The following is a 22,950-nucleotide window of genomic DNA, read 5'->3' as shown; positions in this document are numbered from 1 at the left end:
TTGGTTGTTGTGCAGCTCCTTGTGAAGATGAGGTCAAGAAGGTTGCCTGCTTTGTGGGTGGGAGGGGAAAGAGTGAGGGTAAGGTCAAAAGAAGAGAGGAGGGAGAGAAAGGTAGACTGGGTGGACTCTGAGTTGAGGTTGAAGTCACCCAGGAGGATCAGGGGGGTGTCATTGACAGGTGAGGAGCTGAGGAGGATGTCCATCTCATCCAAAAAGTTCCCCAGAGGACCCGGGGGGCGATAAACAACAATGATAAACAGTTTGCACGGCAGAGTAACAGAAACCGCATGAAATTCAAAAGAGGAGAAGGAGAGGGATGAGGAGAAGACACTAGATCTCCATGAGGATGAGATTAGGAGACCTGTGCCACCTCCTCTGCCAGAGGATCTGGGTGTGTGGGAAAAAGAGAAGGCAGAGGAAAGGGCAGCCGGGGTGGCCGTGTTCTCAGGTGAGAGCCACGTTTCAGTTAAAGCAAGAAAGTCAAGGTTGAGGTGGGAGGCATAGGCAGATATGAAGTCTGCTTTCTGGACGGCGGACTGGCAGTTCCAGAGGCCACCAGCCACACAGAGATCAATACCAGGGGATCTGGGAGGGAAGATGAGGTTAGAGATATTCTGCCCATGTTGGCGGGAGGCGAACCTCCTACCTGACTGGGACCTGGGGAGAGGAGAGAGGACAGGGATGGGAAGGAAACACATGGAGGGAACTAGGGAGGACAAGGGGAATACTACACAGTGGAATGAGGGCAGGCAGCAAAAACAAAATCAAACATCAGGCTCTCGGACAGCCTCCATGGACACCCATAGATAGACACCCTCGACTTTGTACACCTGCGACTTCGTACGCCGGGGCAAGTAGCCGAGGCTGCGCTACACAACTGCTTAAATAACACTGACGCTGAATACAGAAAATGCAACCAACCCACTGCAGAACACTAATGCACACTGAAGTGAGTTCAGGTGTGCCAGTAATTATACCCTGAGCAGGGTGCAAAGTATTGGCTCCTCCTACAACAAAAGCTGTGGCCTGCCAGCCAGTAAAACAATAGCCTAACTTAATAGCCTAGCTTACCTGAGAGAAACAAACACCTAACCCAGTTTCACTGAATCTAAATAAACACCACTTGTAATAGCTAACAAACAAACAAGTACACAACAGAACACTATAATGACAACTAAACTGAATTTAGAATCAGCAAGCAAACAAATAATACTTAACTAATCCAGGAGAAAATGCAACCAACCCACTGCAGAACACTAATGCACACAATAACTGCATCAAGCCTGCGTCCCATTGACATTGCCAAACTTTTGCATTCTTATTTTGTGATGTTTTTCCAAGCTTTTACTTCAGCCTCTTTCAGTTGTTTGTTTCAGGAGTTGAATTGTATGCTCAATTGCAGGCAACCTGTAGCGTAGTGGTTAAGGTAAATGACTAGGACACGCAAGGTCAGTGGTTCTAATCCTGGTGTAGCCATAATAAGATCTGCACAGCTGTTGGGCCTTTGTGCAAGGCCCTTAACCCTGCATTGCTCCAGAGGATTGTCTCCTGCTTAGTCTCATCAACTGTACGTTGCTCTGGATAAGAGCGTCTGCCAAATGCCATTAATGTAATGGTGTTAAGTGTTAGGTGATTATCTTGGCCGGTCTAAAACCTTACACTTTGACTCCCTAATGAACGTATTTCTTCATACGTTGGCAGACAGAATGTTTCTGTAGACTTCTGAATTCATCCCACTGCAGCCATCATGAGGTATATCATCAACAGAGATTAGTGAGCCCACTCCAGAAGAGCCATACAAGCCCAAGCCATGACACTTCCTTCCCGTGCTTCACAGATGAGCTTGTATGTTTTGGATCATGAGCAGATCCCTTCTTTCGCTACACTGTGGCCTTTCCATCGCTTTGGTAGTGGATAATCTTAAATAAAACTTTGTTCCAAAACTTTTGTGCCTCATCTCTGTACTTCTTTGCAAATTGTAATCTCGCCTTCCGATTCTTACTACTGATGAGTGGTTTGTATCTTCTGGTATAGCTTCTATATTGCTGCTCTCTAAGTCTTCTTTGAATGGTTGATTGAGATCCCTTCACCCCTGCCCTGTGGAGATTGTTGGTGATGTCATTGACTGCTGTTTTGGGGTTTTTCTGCCAGCCCTCTCAATATTTCTGGCATCAACTGCTGTTGTTTTCCTTAGTTGATTTGTCTAATGTCTGTTGCTCAGTACACCGGCATTTTCTTTCTTTTTCAGGACATTCCAAGTTGTTGTACAAGCTTTTCTGCTCTTTTCTAAGCTTCAAAATGGCTGCTTTTCACCCAAAGACAGCACTCTGGTCTTCATGTTGGTTTATCTTTCCCAACACAAATGCAGTATTCACAGGGAAAAACCCAAGGCTAATTCCAAGAGTAGACATTCAGAACTATTTACTGTTTAACCAATCAATCGAACACATCTGGGCAATAAGCAACACCTGTCAGTCACATGCACCAATACTTTTGCTCACCTAAAAATACCAGGAAATAAAAGCTGCAATTCAATGTCATCTTATGTACATCTTTTGACCTCAAACTCAATTGTCTTCAGTGTATAGCAAAAACAAAGAATTTACCATGCTGTTACAATAATGGAGGGGATTGTATATTTATATTGTGGTGGGCTGACACAATTTAGTTAATTAATGGGAAACACTGGGATTTATTAGTTATTCTTTTTAATTAATTTGAACTTTTAAAGGACGGCGGCACGGATGGTGCAGTGGGTAGCACTGCCGCCTCACAGCAAGGAGGTCCTGGGTTCGAATCCCCGTCGGCCGGGGCCTCTCTGTGCGGAGTTTGCATGTTCTCCCCGTGTCTGCGTGGGTTTCCTCCGGGTACTCCGGTTTCCTCCCACAGTCCAAAAGACATGCACGTTAGGCTGATTGGAGAGTCTAAATTGCCCGTAGGTATGAGTGTGTGAGTGAATGGTGTGTGTGCCCTGAGATAGACTGGCGACCTGTCCAGGGTGTATTCCTGCCTTTCGCCCAATGTATGCTGGGATAGGCTCCAGCCCCCCTGCGACCCTGTTCAGGATAAGCGGGTTCAGAAGATGGATGGATGGATGGATGGATGAACTTTTAAAGGATTTTTCCTTGCCTGATGGCAAACTTAAGCAACATTGATTTTGTCTATATTTTTTGTGACAGATAAATAAAATAAATAACTAGTGCTATTTTTTGCCCCCTTCCTTGTGATTTTGAGAATTCAGCATTTTTGCCTTTTGCCCACATATATTACCGCCTGGCATAGCTGCCGTCTGGAAGAGATTTCCGCCCACCATTTTTGCATCCTGCCACTACCTGAGAGAATGGCGGAAGATGTTCAGGGGTACAGATTGGAACTTACCTCTGACATGCCTGTGATCATGTCAGAAACTCACTTGGCTCCATCATGCAGTGCAGAAAAGACACCGGCAATGCAAGGTTTCATTTGGCACAAGTCACCTTGTGCAGCTGAAAATGCAGCAAAGGTCTAGCGTAGCAACTGGCTTCACAGCTAAGCTGGCTCCTGTCTACAAAAGTCCCTACAGAGTATCCCAGGTGATGTCTAATTTGAATTGCAAGCTGATGAGGGTTGGGAATGGTGTGGACATTAGAGTTTATCATACTTGCTTAAGTTCTTTGTCTGAGAAAGACTTTGTTGACCAGCTAGACCCACTTTAGCAAGCCTCCAATGATCACTTGAATGGTCAAGACACCACTAAAGATGCACGCTTGAGTCTGTGGTCAGTCTGAGCTTCCTGTTGTCTGAAGAGTCGTCATGCTTGATCTGATCCATTATAGACAGCTTGCTATGTCTAGTTAGATTCATGCAAACATATTATTTCCAACTGCTTGGACTTGGGCCCCTGCTGATAATAATAAACCTCAGCTTGAGTACAAAAGTGCACCCTTTTATTGTTTTTGTTCACTCTGATGACCCAGTGAAGCTAATCTCAGTCATCACAAGTGCATCTTCTCCGGGCAGCCTGATGGGTGCTAAAAGCCAAAGAGGAAAAATGTCCATTATAATTTCCTCACCAGATCTGTTTGGATGGAAACCATCTGCCCTAAAAAAAAGTGTCTGCATCCCCAGAATAGATTCATATTGTCAATTCATTTACAGTAAATAAGCAATGAATAATCGCTATAATTACTATGAATAAACCATTATAAAACTGCTGAAGATAAAACGGTTGAATCTTTAACATTGTTGCAGAGCTTTCCGATAATGCATTTTCCATTTTGTCACTAGGTTTGCTAGCAAATGAAGTGATGCTTTTCTAATCTACCTGATGGTTTGTGATAGCTAACATTAGTGAATTAATTTTCATCCTTGAAAATTGTTGAACAAGGCTACCCTCTATCCCAGACTAACAGTTTCCTGATACACCTATCTCCAATTTGGTACTCTGCTTTTCCTTTCTTACAACAGACAACTGCTGTCGTAAAAGTACAATGAGAAAGACGATGAGATACTCAAAAAGATTGTAGAACAGAGTCTTTCAGCAGAGGAGAGCATTGGGGCTGTGCATTGGGGTTTATTCACTAGCTACAGTGGCTACTTGTCTTATTTAAATATCAAGCAATTCCACTTGTACAGACTCATACGTCCAACAGTTATGTGGCAGAGTAGAACTAGTGAGTTACAAGTTGCAGTTGAATTAAAGTCCCAACTGACCTCCACCAGAGGGCACTCTAATACACAGTGAGTCAATGCAGTCTTCTTTACAGGGCTGGGAAGGATACTTTTAGACTTCAAATTGCACTATAAGTGCAATTTGTCAAACTAAAAAGGAAAATACTCCTCTGCAAACTGGCAACACAAAACAACCGTGAAAAAAGAGGGCGGGAAATCTAAATGGAAATAGCGTGAGGGACTTCTGACAAACGATCAAGGTCACCAAAGCAACACTCAGCCTCTCACTCCTCCAGTAATCCCAGGACCGCACAAAGAAGGCGACAAACAGGTAAACAATGCGGCTGCCTAAATCAAGGGCAGCCCGTCACAGAGGACAGACACCGTAGACGCCGAGAACCGACAGAGGAATCAAGGAAATCCAAAATCCTAATTCTAATCCACGGCCAAGGGAAGTGCCTGCGTTCTTTCGATAAATGTTGCTGTACAGTGTTCAGCACAGTGTTTACAGCCCCACACAGCAGTGTTTACAGCCCCACACAACACAGTGTCTACAGCCCCACACACAACACAGTGTTCAGCACAGTGTTTACAGCCCCACACAGCACAGTGTTTACAGCCCCACACACAACACAGTGTTTACAGCCCCATAGAGCACAGTGTTTACAGCCCCATACAGCACAGTGTTTACAGCCCCACACACAGCACAGTGTTTACAGCCCCACACACAGCACAGTGTTTACAGCCCCACACAGCACAGTGTTTACAGCCCCACACAGCACAGTGTCTACAGCCCCACACACAGCACAGTGTTTACAGCCCCACACACAGCACACAGTTCCTTGTGGCTTATAAAATGCAGTCCTCTGGCTAACGCAAGCCTAACTTTGTAAATAACAGAAGGAATAACGAAAATAACTACACAAAGCAGACTCTGCCTCCAGCTCTACTGACAGTAACGAAGCTGTTAACGCGAGGCGAGGGGGAAATAGGTACATATGCAAGCGTCAGCCGAAATGGAGAGCAGCATGCCACGGGGATTGGAACCCAGCACAGGGCAAGCATACAACAGGGTGTAGAAAGACTTGAACCCCTAGCTCTAGCCTAAGCTAAAGGAGGTTGTCTTAATTTGAAAAGAAATGTAGTCTGGCTAGTGTATACCTGGCTTTGTAAATTACAGAACGTAAATAACAAGAAGTGACACAGAAGCAGAATAGGGTCTAGGGCTTAAATAGACCAGATGCAGCTGTTATTAAACCCTGTGTCTGCTGATTGCACGAGGGAGGCATGACGTAACAGGAGCACCCTCTCGCCTCCCCAAGAGGTAATATCCGGAAAATAACTGAGTCAGCTAAAACAAAGATTGTGGGAATATATCCACGCAACAAACAAATAAGGGGCCTCTTCCCTGTTTCTCCCTCAAGTGGGATGATACTGATTGGGGAAATATGTACTGTAATCCAAACATCTCCGATTTGAACTATGGGGCACAATTAATAAGCCCACAGTGGATGAATACTGCTATACATAAGAGTGAATGAACTGTATAAGATATATAAAAAGGATAGCGCTGAGTGCTAATATGTGTGCTAATGTTAAAGAAGAAAGTATAGCCAAACAGCTATTTAAAAGGCAAATTCGAAGATGATGCAAAATGCAATGCAAAACACTTCTTTCAATACTGTAGTGGGAAAAGTGAAAGAGGAGCTTATCATTAAGAATAAAAAACTGCTGTATAAGAGTAAAGATATTGCGTAAATGTTCTTAAATGGCTACTTTGTTGAGAGTTTTACTAGGGAGGAGTTGACTAGTAGGTCAGAAGGCATACTTAATACTACTAAGAATGTCTTAGCCAATATTGAGAAATACGAGATAAATTACATAAACTAAAGACAAATGAGGCAGCAGACCCAGATGGAATATATTCCCAAGGATACTCAAAGAGTTAAGTGAATAATTGAAACCACTGGCAAGTATTTTTAGACATTACATTACATTTACATTTTAGTCATTTGACAGATGCTTTTAATTCAAAGCGATTTACAAGTGCATAGGTTCTTCCACAAGTCAAAGCATCACATCCATAACATCCTTTTTTTTTGGGGGGGGGGGGGGGGGGGGGGTGAGACAAGAGGAGGGATAGGGATATCAGAAAGACAGACCGTGTCGAAGGCAGCAGTGAGGTCCAGCAACAGGAGAATGCTGACATGGCCTGTGTCAGCAGCAATGAGCAGGTCGTTTGCAAACTTGACCAGGGCCGTCTCAGTGCTATGCTTAGCCCTAAAACCGGACTGAAACACTTCCCATAGACTGTGATGTGTCAGGTGTTCTTGGAGTTGGGAAGAAACAGTGCGCTCAAGGAGTTTGGCTATGAATGGGAGATTTGAGATGGGTCGATAGTTTTTCAGATCATCAACAGCTGCTCCAGATTTCTTAAGGACAGGGGTGATAGCTGCAGTTTTGAGTGAGCAAGGAACAGAACCAGTTAAAAGAGATAAATTAATAATATGAACGAGGAGGGGGCATAGAGCTGGCAGGCAGTTTTTGACCAGTGGGGTAAGCATAGGGTCCAAGAGGCAGGTAGTGCTCCTAGCCTTAGTGGCAAGGTCATGGACAAAGTGCTCGTCGACAGGTGTGAAGGCAGAGAACAGCTGAGCTGGTAAGGTATGGGAAATGGGAGCACCACTTGGCATGATAGCAGTAGGGAGTGATTGAAACTGACTGTAGATGGTGCTGATTTTGTTTTGGAAAAAATTAAGAAACTCACAGCAGATATCAGTTGAAGGGGTGAGTGGAAAGGGTTTGGTAGGCTGGAGTATCTTGTTGACTGTGGAGAAGAGGGCTCTAGGGTTACTCTGACCTCTGGCAATAATGTTGGTGAAATGCACAGATTTAGCCTCATTAAGAGCCTCCTTGTAGGCCAGGACATGATCTTTATATGCCTGCATGTGCACCGTTAGTCCAGTCTTTTTGCTAAGCCGCTCCAGTTGGCGGCCAGCAGCCTTCATTTTACGCAGCTCAGGTGTATACCATGGAGCAGAGCGTGGGAAGGAGACGGTGTGTGTTTTCAACGGGGCAACCTGATTTAACATGTTAGATGGATGAGAATTGTAGAATAGAACAAGATCATCAGGACACATGTTAAGTGGCTGATCTGTGAGTTGGGATTGCAGCGTGGAAAGAGATAATAGTTAATAGGAAAGAGATAATAGTTCAGCTGTGTCAATGTTCTTGGTGTTCCTCAACATGATGGAGCGTGATGGACGGGGGCAGCGGTGAGGCTCAGGAACAGCAATATTGAACAAGACAGCTTTGTGGTCAGAGACAGAGAGATCCTTGGGGCCAAGGTCAGATGGAGAGATACCAGCAGTGCACACAAGGTCTAGAATGTGACCTTTCGAGTGAGTGGGAAAGTTTACGTGCTGAGTAAGATCAAAACAGTTTAGCATACTAAGAGAATTATCAGCAAAGGTACAGTTATTTGAATCCACATGTATATTAAAATCACCCAGAGCCAGGATAGATGAATACATAGGGCACACAGCAGATAGCAGCTCAGAAAGTTCATTTAAGAAAACAGAAGATGCTTTAGGAGGCCTGTAGATAAGTAAAAGGAGTAGTGGTAGACTACCAGTAAATTTCAAAGCAAGACATTCAAAGGATGAAAAATCCCGCAGGGGCACACGCACAAACTTAAAAGAGGAACGATGGAGCACTGCAAGTCCTCCCCCACGCCCAGTCGAGCGTGGCTTATCAATAAACTCATACCCAGATGGGATGGCTTCATTTAGTGTTATAAATTCATTTGGTACTTGCCAGGTTTCAGTAAGAAAGTCAATACCTATATCGGTAATTACATCATTAATGAAAGGTGCTTTGTTGTTAAGAGATCGTACATTGAGCAAAGCAAAAGATGCATGTACAGCGTTCCGTTTTATGTTCCGAGTCCAGCTCCAGAGAGAGTGAATGTTGTTAGGGTGAAGATAACGGGCAAACGTCCTAGAGAGCCCCGGTGAATATATTTGGGGCGAGGGCGCGGAATGCCGAGGTGTTGATGTGATAAAAGCGCATCTGGACATTTGTAACAGTTTTTTCGCAAGCTGCGGAGACAGGCCGATGAGTAGTTGAGAGCCATGGATGAGGAGCACAATCGCCGGTGCAAATGTTGACAGGGCTCACGGGGAAACCAGCGTACCAGCCAGAGCTCATGGACAAGGAGCCAGAGCAGCAACACGGCGGTAGATCGCATTGGGGAGGAGGATGGGAAACAGCCAACTAGATCTCCATGAGGATGAGATTGTTTCTAAAGACCGTCTTTAGAAACTGGAGAAATACTGGATGACTGGAAACAAGGTAATATAATAGCAATATATAAGAAAGGGGACTGTACCCATCTAGGAAACTACAGTCCTGTCAGTCTAAGGGATAGCCAGCATGGTTTTTCATAAGGGTAGGCCATGCCTGACAAACCTTCATTAAAGAGATTAACAAAGTCAATTATAGGCGATTCTTTAGGGTGAGTCTGGTTAGCAGAAGGAGTGGGTACAAATTGGCAAAAGAGAAATTCCTATAGAAATTAGGAAGTATTTTTTCACACAGCGAGTGGTCAATGTGTGGAACGTCTTGCCAGTACATGGAAGCAGAAACAGGTTTTCAAGACCTGGCTTGATATGGTGTTAGATGCTATTTAGCTTTTAGGCAAACTAGGTAGTAGATACACTTAGGGGTAGGAAAAGGCAAGAATCGATGGGCTGAATGGCCTGTTCTTACTTATGTTATGATATGTTACGGTAAATTAGCTTCAAGGGTATTGCAGTTTGAAAATACACTTCAATTAAATGTAAATTAGCTTTTGCAGTGACATCATCCCTGCAGAGACTGAACTGTATATTACCTGTATATTACCCAATCATTGTCATATACTATCTTCTTTATTTGGAACTATTTATATCGAAGTAAAAATGAAATAATATATATTTCAATTTTGAATCGAGAATCTTTTAAAGTCTCCACCAGGGGCACTCTAATGAGCTCCGTCTGTTTCCTTCACAGACAGCCCTGCCATCACCCAACCTATATCTTCCACAACCGACAGTAAGTAACAAACCAGGGATGGGAGGGGACAGTGTATTATTAAACTCTAAATGTAACTATAAAATTGAATTGAGCTATAAAATTATTCTCGGGTCAAGTCCATAATTTGGTGTATTGTTCCCGATTCCATCCACATTTATCGAGTTTCCCAGCAAATTAAGTGCTGGTTTTCATTAGTTCACTAGCTATTCCGAAGTTGGCCATCTACCTGATTGTTTGCAACAGGAAATGTTTCAGAAATATCTTTTATACTTCTAAATTGTGGAACAAGGCTACTCTCTATCACAGACTAAGTTACTCACTGTCTTGCCCCAATCTGCTACTCTACTGGACATTTTACAAAAGGACCTTTCTGATAGTTGACAATTGATGTTGGAAAGATCCTATCAGAAAGATCCTTGTCTAAAACAACGCTTAGAAAAGGACCCATCTGACAGCAGACAACTTCTCTGCCATGGTCAATTACATATATTTTTATTTAATGAAAGTTAAGGCCTGCGTTAAAATGTTTCTGGCACTAGGCGTACCAACTTTAAAAAGATGTGATCACATTCAGTTAATGTAGACTGGGAGCAAGTTCTTGATTGCAGGACTGTGAATGAAAAGTGGATCAGGTTCAAAAGGGTTATGCTTGACGCACAGTGTAAATTCATTCCTAAGGTGCAGAAAAATAAGTTGAGAAAACAATCTCCACAGTGGATGAATACAGCTACATGTAAGAGCGAAAAAAGAATAAACTGTATAAGATATATAAAAATTAATTAATTAATTAAATTAAAAATAACTTTTTTTATTCTTAATGCACTTGACCTTCTCTTTAATTTTCCTACTACAGTATTGAAAGAAGCGCTTTTTGCATCATCTGAGATTTTCCTTTCAAATTGCCTTTTGGCTCAACAAAGAAAAAAAAAAAATTCAGCTGTATTACTTTCAGTGCTGTCACGTTTCAGGTCTGTCTCGCCATGTTTTATGTTTATTCATGTTGTCTTAGTCACGTAGTGTTTTATCATATATTATGTTGTCTAGGTTCGTCATGTTGTTTAGTTATGTTTCGTTACGATTTATTTTCTTGTCATGTCTAGTTATGTTATCGTACGATTATATTACCTGGTTATGTTGAGTGATTATCGTCTTAGTTTCGCTTTGTGTTATGTGTCGATGTATGTTTATTGTTACGTTAACTGGTCGTTGTTATGCATACACTTTTACATGTTTTTCCGCAAACCTTGCGTTCCGCCTTTTCTCTCTCTCTCTCTCGTTCTGTCCTTCACTCCCCTAATGTTCTATTTGTCTATTTACTAAAACTACTAACGCTAGATCAGGATTGGGTAGAAACTAACAAGACTAATCATGTGTTCATGTTACCTTACGTTTCTCGTGCATGTCATTTACTAATTTACTAATGCTAGGGCAGGATAGGTTTATTACTAACGATTACTAATCTCCTTGTTAAACTTGTCATCCATTGCACCTGTTTTCCATTTCCTTGCTACCCTCTAACTAATTGTCTACACCTGTCTACACCTGCATTTATAGCCCAGTCGCGCAACTGTTCACTGCGAAATTGTCTGCCTCTGTTTTTTCACGCAACTCTTGAGCATTACTTACTGTTTGATTACACGTTACGATCCACGCCTGTTTACTGACCATTGTTTATTGATTTCTGTTTTGTGACCATCGTTTGTTTTTTGACTACGTCCTCGCCTACCGTTTTTGTACTTTTGCTTCGCTGATTGTTTCATGGTTTCGACTCCCGCTTCGCCCACAACTACGCCTCTGCCTGCCGCCCGTCTGTTCATCTGCCCCGCTGACAGCTCTCCCGCTACCGGACCTCCCTGCACGTCTACCGACTACGGGTTTGCCTCTTCCCTCGGCACCGTGCTTTTTGTTTGTTTATTTTTTGTTTGGCTGGATCTACGTGTATGGACTTTGCTTGGGTTGACTACTCTCCTGGGATTCGTCCCGAATAAAGCCCTGAGGGGTCTTTATATTACTATTGTTTCTGAGTCGTGCATTTTGGGTCCAACCCCCACGCACCCGTCTCAGAACAATTTCGCCACTATGGACCCTGCTGACTCAACTGCCATATTCCACGCCCTCCAGGAACAAGGAGCCATCGTCCGGCTGCATTCACAAGGAATCTCCGAGCTTCACCTGGAGATTCGTGAACTGTGTGCAGAGATGAGGAGGCTCGCCATCGCAGTCCTGCCACAACCACAGGAGGAACCCACCCACCCACCCACTTCCCCGGCGGTCAACCCCTCGGGAGCCTGGCAATTCCGGGAGCCCCAACAACCCCCTCCGGAGAGGTTCGGTGGAGAACCTGAGAGGTGCAAGGCGTTCCTACTCCAATGCGAGTTTGTTTTCAAGCAACAGCCCCAGACCTACAACAGCGACGACCGTCGGATAGGCTATGTGATGGGATTGCTCAAGGGGAGGGCATTGGATTGGGCTACGGCGGTGTGGTCCGGGGATTCTTTTCCTCCTCGTTACCCAGTCTTCGCCGATGAGATTCGGAAGGTGTTCCAACACGCATCCAGCGACCAGGAGCCATCCCAGAGACTGATTGCTCTGCGCCAGGGACGGAAGACCGCGGCAGATCACTCCATCGACTTCCGCACCCTCGCGGCGGCTACTAGTTGGAACGATGCAGCATTGACGAATCTCTTCCTGGCCAGCCTGAGTGAGACGCTCCAGGACGAGTTGGCGCGACTGGACCCCATAACCCAGCTCGACCAACTCGTGCGCACCACGATCCGCCTGGACAACCGTGCCAGACAACGCCGGTCGGAAAGACCGATCCTTCCCGGCAACCGGTACCCCAGGCAGGGGCCAAGTCCGCGACAAGAGGAGCAGCAGTCGGAGGGACCCGAACCCATGGACCTGTCCCGAGCCGGTACCAAGATCTCTACCAAGGAACGAGCACGCCGCAGAACCACCGGCTCATGCTTCTACTGTGGGAGGCCGGGTCACACCCAGGCTCGGTGCTCCTTCAGGACCAGGCGACCAGTAGAGGTGAGAGCAGTCGACAGGCATGGGGGTTCTGACAAAGACAACCATCGTCCCACGCTCACCACCCTGCTGATTCTCCCCGACGGAACTACCCGGGTTAACGCATTGGTGGATTCTGGAGCGGATGCCAACCTCATCGACGAGGTTCTGGTGTCTGAACTGAACATTCCCACCCTCCCTCTACCCCACCCTGAGAATGCGCGGTCGCTGGATGGAAGGACTTTCTGTCGCATGACGCACATCACTATTCCCGTACAATTGATCATTTCTGGAAACCATCGGGAGATGATCCAGTTCCGCGTCATCCAGTCCCCTAATGACCAACTCATCTTGGGATTACCCTGGCTCCAGAAACACAACCCCACGATCAACTGGAGTTCTAACCAAGTGCAAGCATGGGATCCTAAGTGACATCTGTCCTGCTTGCGTTCCGCCCCACCACCAGCAGAGGGAGTGCCAGCCCTACCACAGACTCCCAAACCCTCCCTGGATAGGGTCCCCTCTCCTTACCATGACCTGGGCACAGTGTTCTCCAAGACACAAGCTCAGTCCTTGCCGCCTCATCGACCCTACGACTGCGCCATCGAGCTCCTTCCTGGTTCGTCACTTCCCTCAAGTCGCCTATACAACGTCTCCAGACCAGAAAGGGAGGCGATGGAGAAATACATCCGTGACTGCCTGGCTAACGGACTAATTCGCCCTTCTTCCTCTCCCGTCGGTGCGGGATTCTTCTTCGTTCAGAAGAAGGATGGCTCCCTACGCCCGTGCATCGACTACAGGGAGCTGAACAACATCACGGGGAGGAACAAGTATCCTCTGCCCCTGATGGACTCCGCGTTCCACCCACTTCACGAGGCCACCATCTTCACCAAGTTGGATCTCCGCAACGCTTACCACCTGGTCCGTATCCGTGAGGGCGATGAATGGAAGACCGCCTTCAACACCTCTCTTGGACACTTCGAATACCTGGTCATGCCATTCGGCCTCACCAATGCTCCTGCTGTGTTCCAGGCCTTGGTGAATGATGTTCTTCGGGACTTGTTGGGTCGCCATGTGTTCGTCTACCTGGATGACATCTTGATCTACTCCACCAATGCCAAGGATCATGAGCACCACGTCAGGCAAGTTCTACAGAGACTCCTTGAGAACAGATTATTCGTCAAGGCGGAGAAGTGCGTCTTCCACTCCGACACAGTTGAGTTCCTAGGGTTTATCCTAGAGAGGGGACGGATCAGGGCGGATCCCAAGAAGATTCTGGCAGTTACCGACTGGCCCACACCCACCTCACGTAAGCAGCTCCAACGCTTCTTGGGATTCGCCAACTTCTACCGAAGGTTCATCAGATCCTATAGTCAAGTGGTCGCCCCCTTAACCAAGCTCACGTCCCCTGCGGTGCCATTCCGGTGGAGCCCCGAAGCTGAGACGGCCTTCACCAAGGTCAAGAGACTGTTCTCTTCCGCTCCCATCCTGGTACACCACGACCCGACCCGCCAGTTTGTGGTCGAGACGGATGCTTCCGACACAGGGGTGGGAGCAGTGCTCTCTCAGGTGGCGGCCGCTGACAACCGACTACACCCCTGCGCCTTCTTCTCCAAGAAGCTGTCCCCTGCAGAGAGGAACTATGACGTTGGAAACCGAGAGCTGCTGGCAGTCAAACTGGCGCTGGAGGAGTGGAGACATTGGCTGGAGGGGGCCGAGAAGCCGTTCATCGTTTGGACTGACCACAAGAACCTGGCATACCTCCAGACAGCCAAGAGGCTGAACTCTCGACAGGCTAGATGGGCGCTGTTCTTCGGGAGGTTCAACTTTTCTCTGACCTACCGCCCGGGTTCGAAGAACGTTAAGCCCGACGCCCTGTCCCGTCAATTCAACACCTGTTCTGAGCGTGAGGTTCCCGAGAACATCCTTCCTGCCTCCTGCACTATCGGATCTGTCACGTGGAGGATCGAGGCGGTGATCCAGAGGGCTCTACGGGAGGATCCCGATCCCAGGTCCAACCCCGGATTACGCCTATACGTTCCCTCAGCCGCTCGGACACAGGTGCTGCAATGGGCCCATTCATCCCTCCTTTCCTGCCATCCCGGCTTTACCCGCACCTTGGCGGTGCTGAAGCGGAGATTCTGGTGGAGCTCCATGATCCCTGACACCAGGCGCTTCATCAAGGCATGTACCACCTGTGCCAGAAGCAAGGCCTCCCATCAAGCCCCGGCTGGTCTACTCCAACCTCTGCCTGTGCCCAGCCGACCCTGGAGCCACATCGGCATGGACTTCGTTACCGGACTTCCCCCTTCCGAAGGTAACACCACCATCCTCACTGTGGTGGACCGATTCAGTAAGGCGGCCCACTTCATCCCCCTGCCAGGGTTACCCACTGCCCAAGAGACTGCGGATGTACTTATTAAGGAAGTGTTCCGCATCCATGGAATCCCCTCAGACATTGTATCCGACCGGGGCCCACAATTCATTTCTCAAGTATGGAAAGCTTTCTGCCTGGCCCTCGGTGCCACGGCCAGCCTCTCATCCGGCTACCACCCTCAATCCAATGGGCAAACCGAGAGGGCCAACCAGGATTTGGGAGCCGCGCTACGTTGTGTCTCTGCCCAGAATCCGGCTTCATGGAGCAAGATGCTCACCTGGGTGGAGTACTCACACAACACCTTACCCTGCGCCGCCACCGGGAAATCTCCATTTGAGATCTCTCTTGGCTACCAACCTCCATTGTTTCCCGACCAAGAAGCTGAGATCGCGGTTCCCTCCCTCGCCACCCACATGAAAACTACTAACGCTAGATCAGGATTGGGTAGAAACTAACAAGACTAATCATGTGTTCATGTTACCTTACGTTTCTCGTGCATGTCATTTACTAATTTACTAATGCTAGGGCAGGATAGGTTTATTACTAACGATTACTAATCTCCTTGTTAAACTTGTCATCCATTGCACCTGTTTTCCATTTCCTTGCTACCCTCTAACTAATTGTCTACACCTGTCTACACCTGCATTTATAGCCCAGTCGCGCAACTGTTCACTGCGAAATTGTCTGCCTCTGTTTTTTCACGCAACTCTTGAGCATTACTTACTGTTTGATTACACGTTACGATCCACGCCTGTTTACTGACCATTGTTTATTGATTTCTGTTTTGTGACCATCGTTTGTTTTTTGACTACGTCCTCGCCTACCGTTTTTGTACTTTTGCTTCGCTGATTGTTTCATGGTTTCGACTCCCGCTTCGCCCACAACTACGCCTCTGCCTGCCGCCCGTCTGTTCATCTGCCCCGCTGACAGCTCTCCCGCTACCGGACCTCCCTGCACGTCTACCGACTACGGGTTTGCCTCTTCCCTCGGCACCGTGCTTTTTGTTTGTTTATTTTTTGTTTGGCTGGATCTACGTGTATGGACTTTGCTTGGGTTGACTACTCTCCTGGGATTCGTCCCGAATAAAGCCCTGAGGGGTCTTTATATTACTATTGTTTCTGAGTCGTGCATTTTGGGTCCAACCCCCACGCACCCGTCTCAAGTGCTGTCCTTTTTATAAGTTTTGTTCAGTTTATTATTTTTTCGCTCTTTTGTATAGCTGTATTCGTCCACTGTGGAGATTGTGGAACTGCTATATAAGAATAAAGATTAATCTGAGGCTTAAATGGCTACATTGCTGAAAGGTCCTACTGTAAAACGCCCAGCTGAATCTGGGCTACAATACAGCCAATGCTTCCGGACACTGCACAGACCCCTGTACTTTTGTATCTGACTAGCTGCAGTGGCTACTATCCATATTAAGTTAATGTCACGCAATTCCAGTTGTATATTACACTGCTATTCCAAGCAGTTATGTGTCGGGTCATGAATGGTGTCCAGCTCGTTCTGTTATTGTCATCTTCCGTTCCTTAGTCCCAAAATTTAATTACTGCCCCTATATACAATCCCTGCATCTCAGCTACACTTGAACCCTGGTACAGAGTCAACCAACTATCCAAACACTCCACTTTCCCAACCACTTTTTCTCCTATCTGACAAAATCCTGATATTACTATAAATGCTACATCAGTTTTTGTTCTGGCAAAAATGAATCAAAAATGAATAACTCAACACATACTGAATAATGACACTTTTACATCATTCCAAGATCTAATAGACACATTCATACTCTCCCCTGTTCCATTCTCCTTAAGCATTTAACAAAACCCTTTTTTCTCTCGTTCTTTCTTCTTTTCCAACCCCCCTGTCCTGGTCTCATAAACTGAGAAAACAGTATGCATTTGTTTTTTTTTTGTTTTTTTTGTGTGTCATTTTCTTTGTATGCCCATGTCTGTTTGTCTCCCCATTTGTTTATCCTCATGTCTTTCTCTCCCCTGGGCATCTCTTTAGGGTTCTTAGCACCTAGTGAGAGGGAGGGCACTTGGATTTGGGGTGGGAGGGGTCTGGTGAGAGGTGGAGGGAGGAACGGGAGGGGTGAGTGTACTGCAGGGGAGACAGGTGGTAATATACCTCTAGTTCAGTATAGAGTGTGACACAATGAAGATGTCCCCCAAAGAGGGGGTGATGTCTGACCGGGGGTGGGGGGGGGGGGTTATTCATTGAAGTTATGAACTCTAGGTCTGTTGTCTAGTGATAAACATTGAGAAACAGACATGCAAAAGTCATGGTTTCGCAATCGCATGACAAAACAATTTAGTTAATAAGTATCAAAATTTGTTATCCTGGTATTTTATGGAGCTACAATTATTAATTCACTTTGCAATTTGATGACGATTCAATGACAAACTGCGCAATGTTATTTTAAACTGGCAAATGCCACTGTTTGACATCGGATTTCTTATTTCGTATTTTTCTTTTTAATTTATTTAAAGTTTTTTAATCCAATGTTAGTTAAGGTGGGGTCGTTTTTTGTTAAAGCTGCCACCTTAACTGTAAAGCACTGCGGGAAACACTGAAATATCAGAAAGTATTGGCAGTGGAAGCTGAGACTTAGTTATAAGGAAATTGTCCAGCAGGACAATGACTCATTACATTACATGTCATTTGGCTGACGCTTCTATCCAAAGCGACTTACAGTTGATTAGACTAATCAGGAGACAGTCCTCCCCTGGAGCAATGCAGGATTAAGGGCCTTGCTCAAGGGCCCAACGGCTTCACCGGTCTTATCGTGGCAACACCAGGGATCGAACCACTGACCTTGCTGGTCCCAGTCATGTACCTTAACTCCTAAGCTACAGGCTGCCGACTCCAAACATTTATTTTTATATTTTTAAATGTAAGATTCTGTTTGGTTCCATTGAATCATGAATAAACCCTTGGGAGTTTTAATTCTTCTTGAAGTGGTGTTAGATCTGTCGAGTGTTGGATTGCATGCTATTGAATCGCCTCCTATTTTTTGAGTTGGTGAGATCAATAAGGTGAAAATGGAAGTGTATCTGGTCCATAAATGTTTGCCATCATAAAGTTGATGTATAGAATTAAACTGAAAAGTATTTCTGAGAGTGTGTTGTCTGAACCCTAATCTGACCTGTTGAAAATATTTAAAGGTGCTCATGAAGGATGAATGAAACTATCTGGGCTGTGGTATGAAAGTAAGGTACAATGGATGTTATGGTGTGTGTGTTAGTTGTATGATGAACTGTTGTATGGTCTCTTTTTTATCATGGGCTCTCTTTAATGTGTGTCCACTGCAGGCAGCTCCTTCTCACTGCGCTTGGTGAACGGCCCCCATCGCTGCTCTGGAAGGGTGGAGGTGTACTACGCAGGACAGTGGGGGACAGTGTGCGATAACGGATGGGATCTAAATGATGCCCATGTGGTCTGCAGACAGCTAAACTGTGGGATGGCAGTAGACGCCCCTGGTTCAGCCTACTTTAGGGAAGGTATCGAACCAATCATGCTGGAAGACCTGGGATGTACTGGTTCTGAAGTGGCTCTGCACCAGTGTAGCCACCGTGGGTGGGGGACTCACAACTGTGTACACAAGGAAGACGCCGGGGTCACCTGCTATGGTAGGAAACCCTGCACACTTGTTACACAGAGATTGTAATATGCATGCTAAGGTTAAAAAAAGAACTAAAGTTAGCCAATAGGCTGTTGTAAAGGCAAATTTCAGGTTATGCAAAATGCAATCCCAAATGCTTCTTTCAATACTGTAGTAGGAAAAGGAAAGTTAAAGAGGAGGTCAAATGCATTAAGAATAACAAAGAAGAACTGCTGTATAATAATTAAGATATTACTGAGGCCTTAAATGGTTACTTTGTTGAGAGTTTTCCCAGGGAGGAGGTTACTAGTAGGCCGGAAGGCATACTCTATACTAAGAATTAGCCAATATAGAGATAGGGGATCAAGAAACACTCGATAAACTACATAAACTAAAGACAAATAAGGCAGCAGGCCCAGATGGCATATTCCCAAGGATACTCAAAGAGCCAAGTGAGATCATTTTTAAACCACTGGCAAGTATTTTGACACTGGAGAAATACAGGATAAAACAAGGTAATATAGAATAGAATAGCTTTGCAGTACATGTAGTGGAATCAGAAACTCTGTTTGTTTGTAAAAAAAATAAAAAATAAAAAGTGGATATGCACTTTGTTGTACGTCGCTCTGGATAAGAGCGTCTGCCAAATGCCAATAATGTAATTTAAAAAGAAACACTGGAGGTTTTCAAGACCAGGCTTGATATAGTGTTAGAAACTATTTAGCTTTTTGGCAAACTAGGCAGTAGGTACACTTAGAGGTAGGAAAAGGCGAGCATTGCTGGGCTGAATGCAGTATTAATTGATTTCCATTGCACCATTTGTCATTCTCTGAGTTCATGTTTTTCTTAGTGGAAGATCCCTTTACCTTTACGAATAATCTTTATTTCCCGCAACTTTATTTGAATACATGATAGTACAGGAGACAAAATGTACAAAATGTGCTGTCAGGTGAATTAGGATAATATGCATCTGAAATCATGCCCACAAGATATTTAATTTGACCAGTCCTCCCCATATTTTGTGAGAAGCCACAATATGACTTTTGAACTGTGGTCAGTATGATTATAGGCATATTATGCAGGATTTTCACCTTGATATTACCTGTCTGTGTTCACTTCTGCCCAATACCTTGCTTGTCAACTGGCTACTACAGTGCTGAGCTGGGTTTGCGAGAGATTAGCCTTGTTGGCTAACCATTAATCAAGTGGCTGGCCAGCATTCAGCATCACTAATTAGCTGCTGCGTTATAAGCTAACTACATTCACTTTTGTACATCAGCTGGCTGGCCGTGGAAGATGGGTCCCACTGCACATTACTAATGTTACTGCTTATATTTTTGGGAGATTCTACTTATTATGTCTAAAGCCAAAAGACTCCTGGACTTTCAGAAGACTTTAATTTGTTGAATTGATGCATTTGTGAGTATGCACATTTATGTTACAGAATTGTGCAATGCTTACTTCCAGGCAGGCTAGAGAAGACTGAAATACACTGCTGTTGGTTCATTCAATCACCATTTAGCTAAAATTAGCTTCACCGCTTTTCTGCATATGGTTTTTTGTATCGGATAAGTCAGTTCAACAGTTTGGCATAATTCTGACTGTCTGACTGCTATGAATGCAGCCATTACTGCATTTTTAAAATGTGATTGCAGTAACTCCGCTAACTATAGGCTTGCTTCTAACTATAACTAAATACAAACACAAGTAACAGCTGATGTTTTACGAATCATATTAGACCGTTGTTTTCTTAGCGTATCATGGCACACCATAGTCTGCAAGGGAGCTACAAAGCTACCAACAGCCAGCCAGAACATGAATCAAAATTATCTTGGTGGTGTAGACAATTTTATGTGTAGATACAGGAATGAAGAAAGGAAGGAAATCCTGCATGCCTTTATCTGTGGTTGTATAAAGTAGTAGGTTGTACAAAACTGTCAGGGCCATTCACCAAAAAAGTTTCAGCTGACCTCTCTGGCCATCTCTGAGCTCTATCTGCTTCCTTCACAGACCCCTCTGGCGGCAATCAAAGTGCTGCATCTTCCACATCCGAAAGTGAGTTAATGCAGTCTTCCTGACAGGGCTGGGAGGGGACAGTGCATTTTGAAACTTTAAATTTAACTAATTGGAGTGCATTTTAAAGCTCTTCCCAGATCATATTGATACTTGAATGTATTAAAATCCAAGGGATTGAACAGAAAGTTTCCCCTCAAGTGTAAAATCCATGCTTTATTTACATACAGGAGAAATCCACTTGAATCCATTTTTTATGTGTTTGACAAAAGTTGTAAAAAATAAATGCATGGATTTAGGGTTCAAACAAAAAAAGCCCGCAAAAATGTTTCATGCTTCCCCTTCAATGTTAAAAGTTATCCTAGAATTAATCTGGCTCACCTACATTCAGCCATCAGCATTAGAGGGCCCCTGAGGGAGCAGCCCACCCCAGCATTGATTCCACAATCATTTGTGCAATGTGCAATGACCATGCAGAGTCAGAACATCTTCCAAGACTGTTAGATCACCATACTTCTGGTCACCTACTGATCTGATCACCTGATCACCACCATATAACTGATTACCTAGATTATGGCACATTTGTTGGGTACATAGGCTTCTAATGTTCTAATCACTTTCACAGTTTATGTGGCAGTGCAACCTCACTCCCAGCTTATCGTGTGTCCACTGCAGGCAGCTCCCCAGTGCGCTTGGTGAACGGTGGTGACCGCTGCTCTGGAAGATTGGAGGTGTACTATAACAATCAATGGGGGACAGTGTGTGACGATGGGTGGGATATTCACGATGCCCAGGTTGTCTGCAAACAGCTAAATTGTGGGAAGGCTTTAAGCGCCATTGTAAGAGCCTATTTTGGCCAAGGTCAAGGCCTGATCATGCTGGACAACCTGGAATGCACTGGTTCTGAACCAGCTCTGGAAGAGTGCAGACACAATGGCTTGTGGCTCCACAATTGTCTACACTCTGAAGACGCCGGTGTCATGTGCTCTGGTAAGAATCTCTGCACACTTAAATTACAAACAGGTCTCTACATCAAGACTTTAGGAAATACCATATGTTTGATTTAGACGGTCACCATAAATATGTATTTACTTTTATATAGTGATATCATATGTAGTATTTTATTGAACCCAAGTATATATTTTATTTCATGCATGAAAATCAGGCAGATACAGTGCCTTCATAAATATTTAATGCCAGTTGATTATTTCTTATTTTGCAAAACAACTGTGAAATATTATATAAATTAGATTTTCTTTAAAGCCTGGAAATGACCCAATTTATACTGCAAGTATTTATACCAATTTAAATAATATAAGGATGTTGTGTCTTTTCACTTGTCATGGTAATGTCGCTTGCGGAATTAATGTGGACATAACACACGCCTATTTGCGGTTATTGACATATGCATTTACAAATCCTTATGTAGTGCTTATGAATGTACAATGTTGTGCTTATGAAGGAATTGTATGCGTAGCTCTAATGTTGGACCCTTCAAATGAAGTGTTACCGTGAGGTTTCTTTCAAGAGTGTGGATGTCACTGAATAAGCCTTTTCTTCTCCTGCAAACATTTAGTGTCCTACATGCGATTACATAAACATTCTGTACAGACTGTAACTACATGCAGTTACATAAACATTCTGTACAGACTGTAACTACATGCAGTTACATAAACATTCTGTACAGACTGTAACTACATGCAGTTACATAAACATTCTGTACAGACTGTAACTACATGCAGTTACATAAACATTCTGTACAGACTGTAACGTTGTTTTAAAGATGGCAGGTATAATAGGATGGGCTATTCTCCCCTTTAACTGTCTAACATTAACGATTTGTATTTTCAGGTTCCGCTGAAGGTGCATAACAGAACTGCTATATATCTGCATACTGGTTTTTCCAACCCATTTATGGAAACTTCACATTTTTAATCCACGGAACTGATCAAATTTCCCACCATTTTAACCTGTTCAAATGTCCTACCTGCATATCTTGCTTTATGAACTGTGGTTACCTGCAGCTCATCAATCTGAGTGTTACAGGAGTGAAGCATAGTATTAGTATGTGTAGTATGAGTGCTAGTGGGTGCAGTTTCATGGAGTTGGCGTGGTGTATTTAGCTTTGTGGAAATAAATAGATTTGTATGCTTTTATTTGTGTGGACAATCCTCTTCTATTCCACATTAACAGATTAGTCATATCCTGCAAGCTGTGCAAA

General features: G+C 44.6%; 1 protein-coding gene across 1 annotated transcript in view; it reads left to right on the top strand.

The window, feature by feature from the left end:
* LOC133138578 (deleted in malignant brain tumors 1 protein-like) overlaps positions 1-22,590 on the top strand; it is a gene marked incomplete at its 5' end in the record, with an annotated part of 212,986 nt that extends 190,396 nt beyond the window's left edge. Inside the window, 3 exons of the mRNA XM_061257458.1 lie at positions 18,442-18,615; positions 21,405-21,501; positions 22,581-22,590. Of these exons, the coding sequence (XP_061113442.1) occupies positions 18,442-18,615; positions 21,405-21,501; positions 22,581-22,590 (281 nt within the window). The remainder of the gene's footprint in view (positions 1-18,441; positions 18,616-21,404; positions 21,502-22,580) is intronic.
* Positions 22,591-22,950: the final 360 nt, after the last annotated feature.

Source organism: Conger conger, chromosome 10, assembly GCF_963514075.1.
Source record: "Conger conger chromosome 10, fConCon1.1, whole genome shotgun sequence".
In the NCBI taxonomy this organism is placed as follows: Eukaryota; Metazoa; Chordata; class Actinopteri; order Anguilliformes; family Congridae; genus Conger; species Conger conger.
This window is presented reverse-complemented; position numbering and strand designations above follow the sequence as displayed.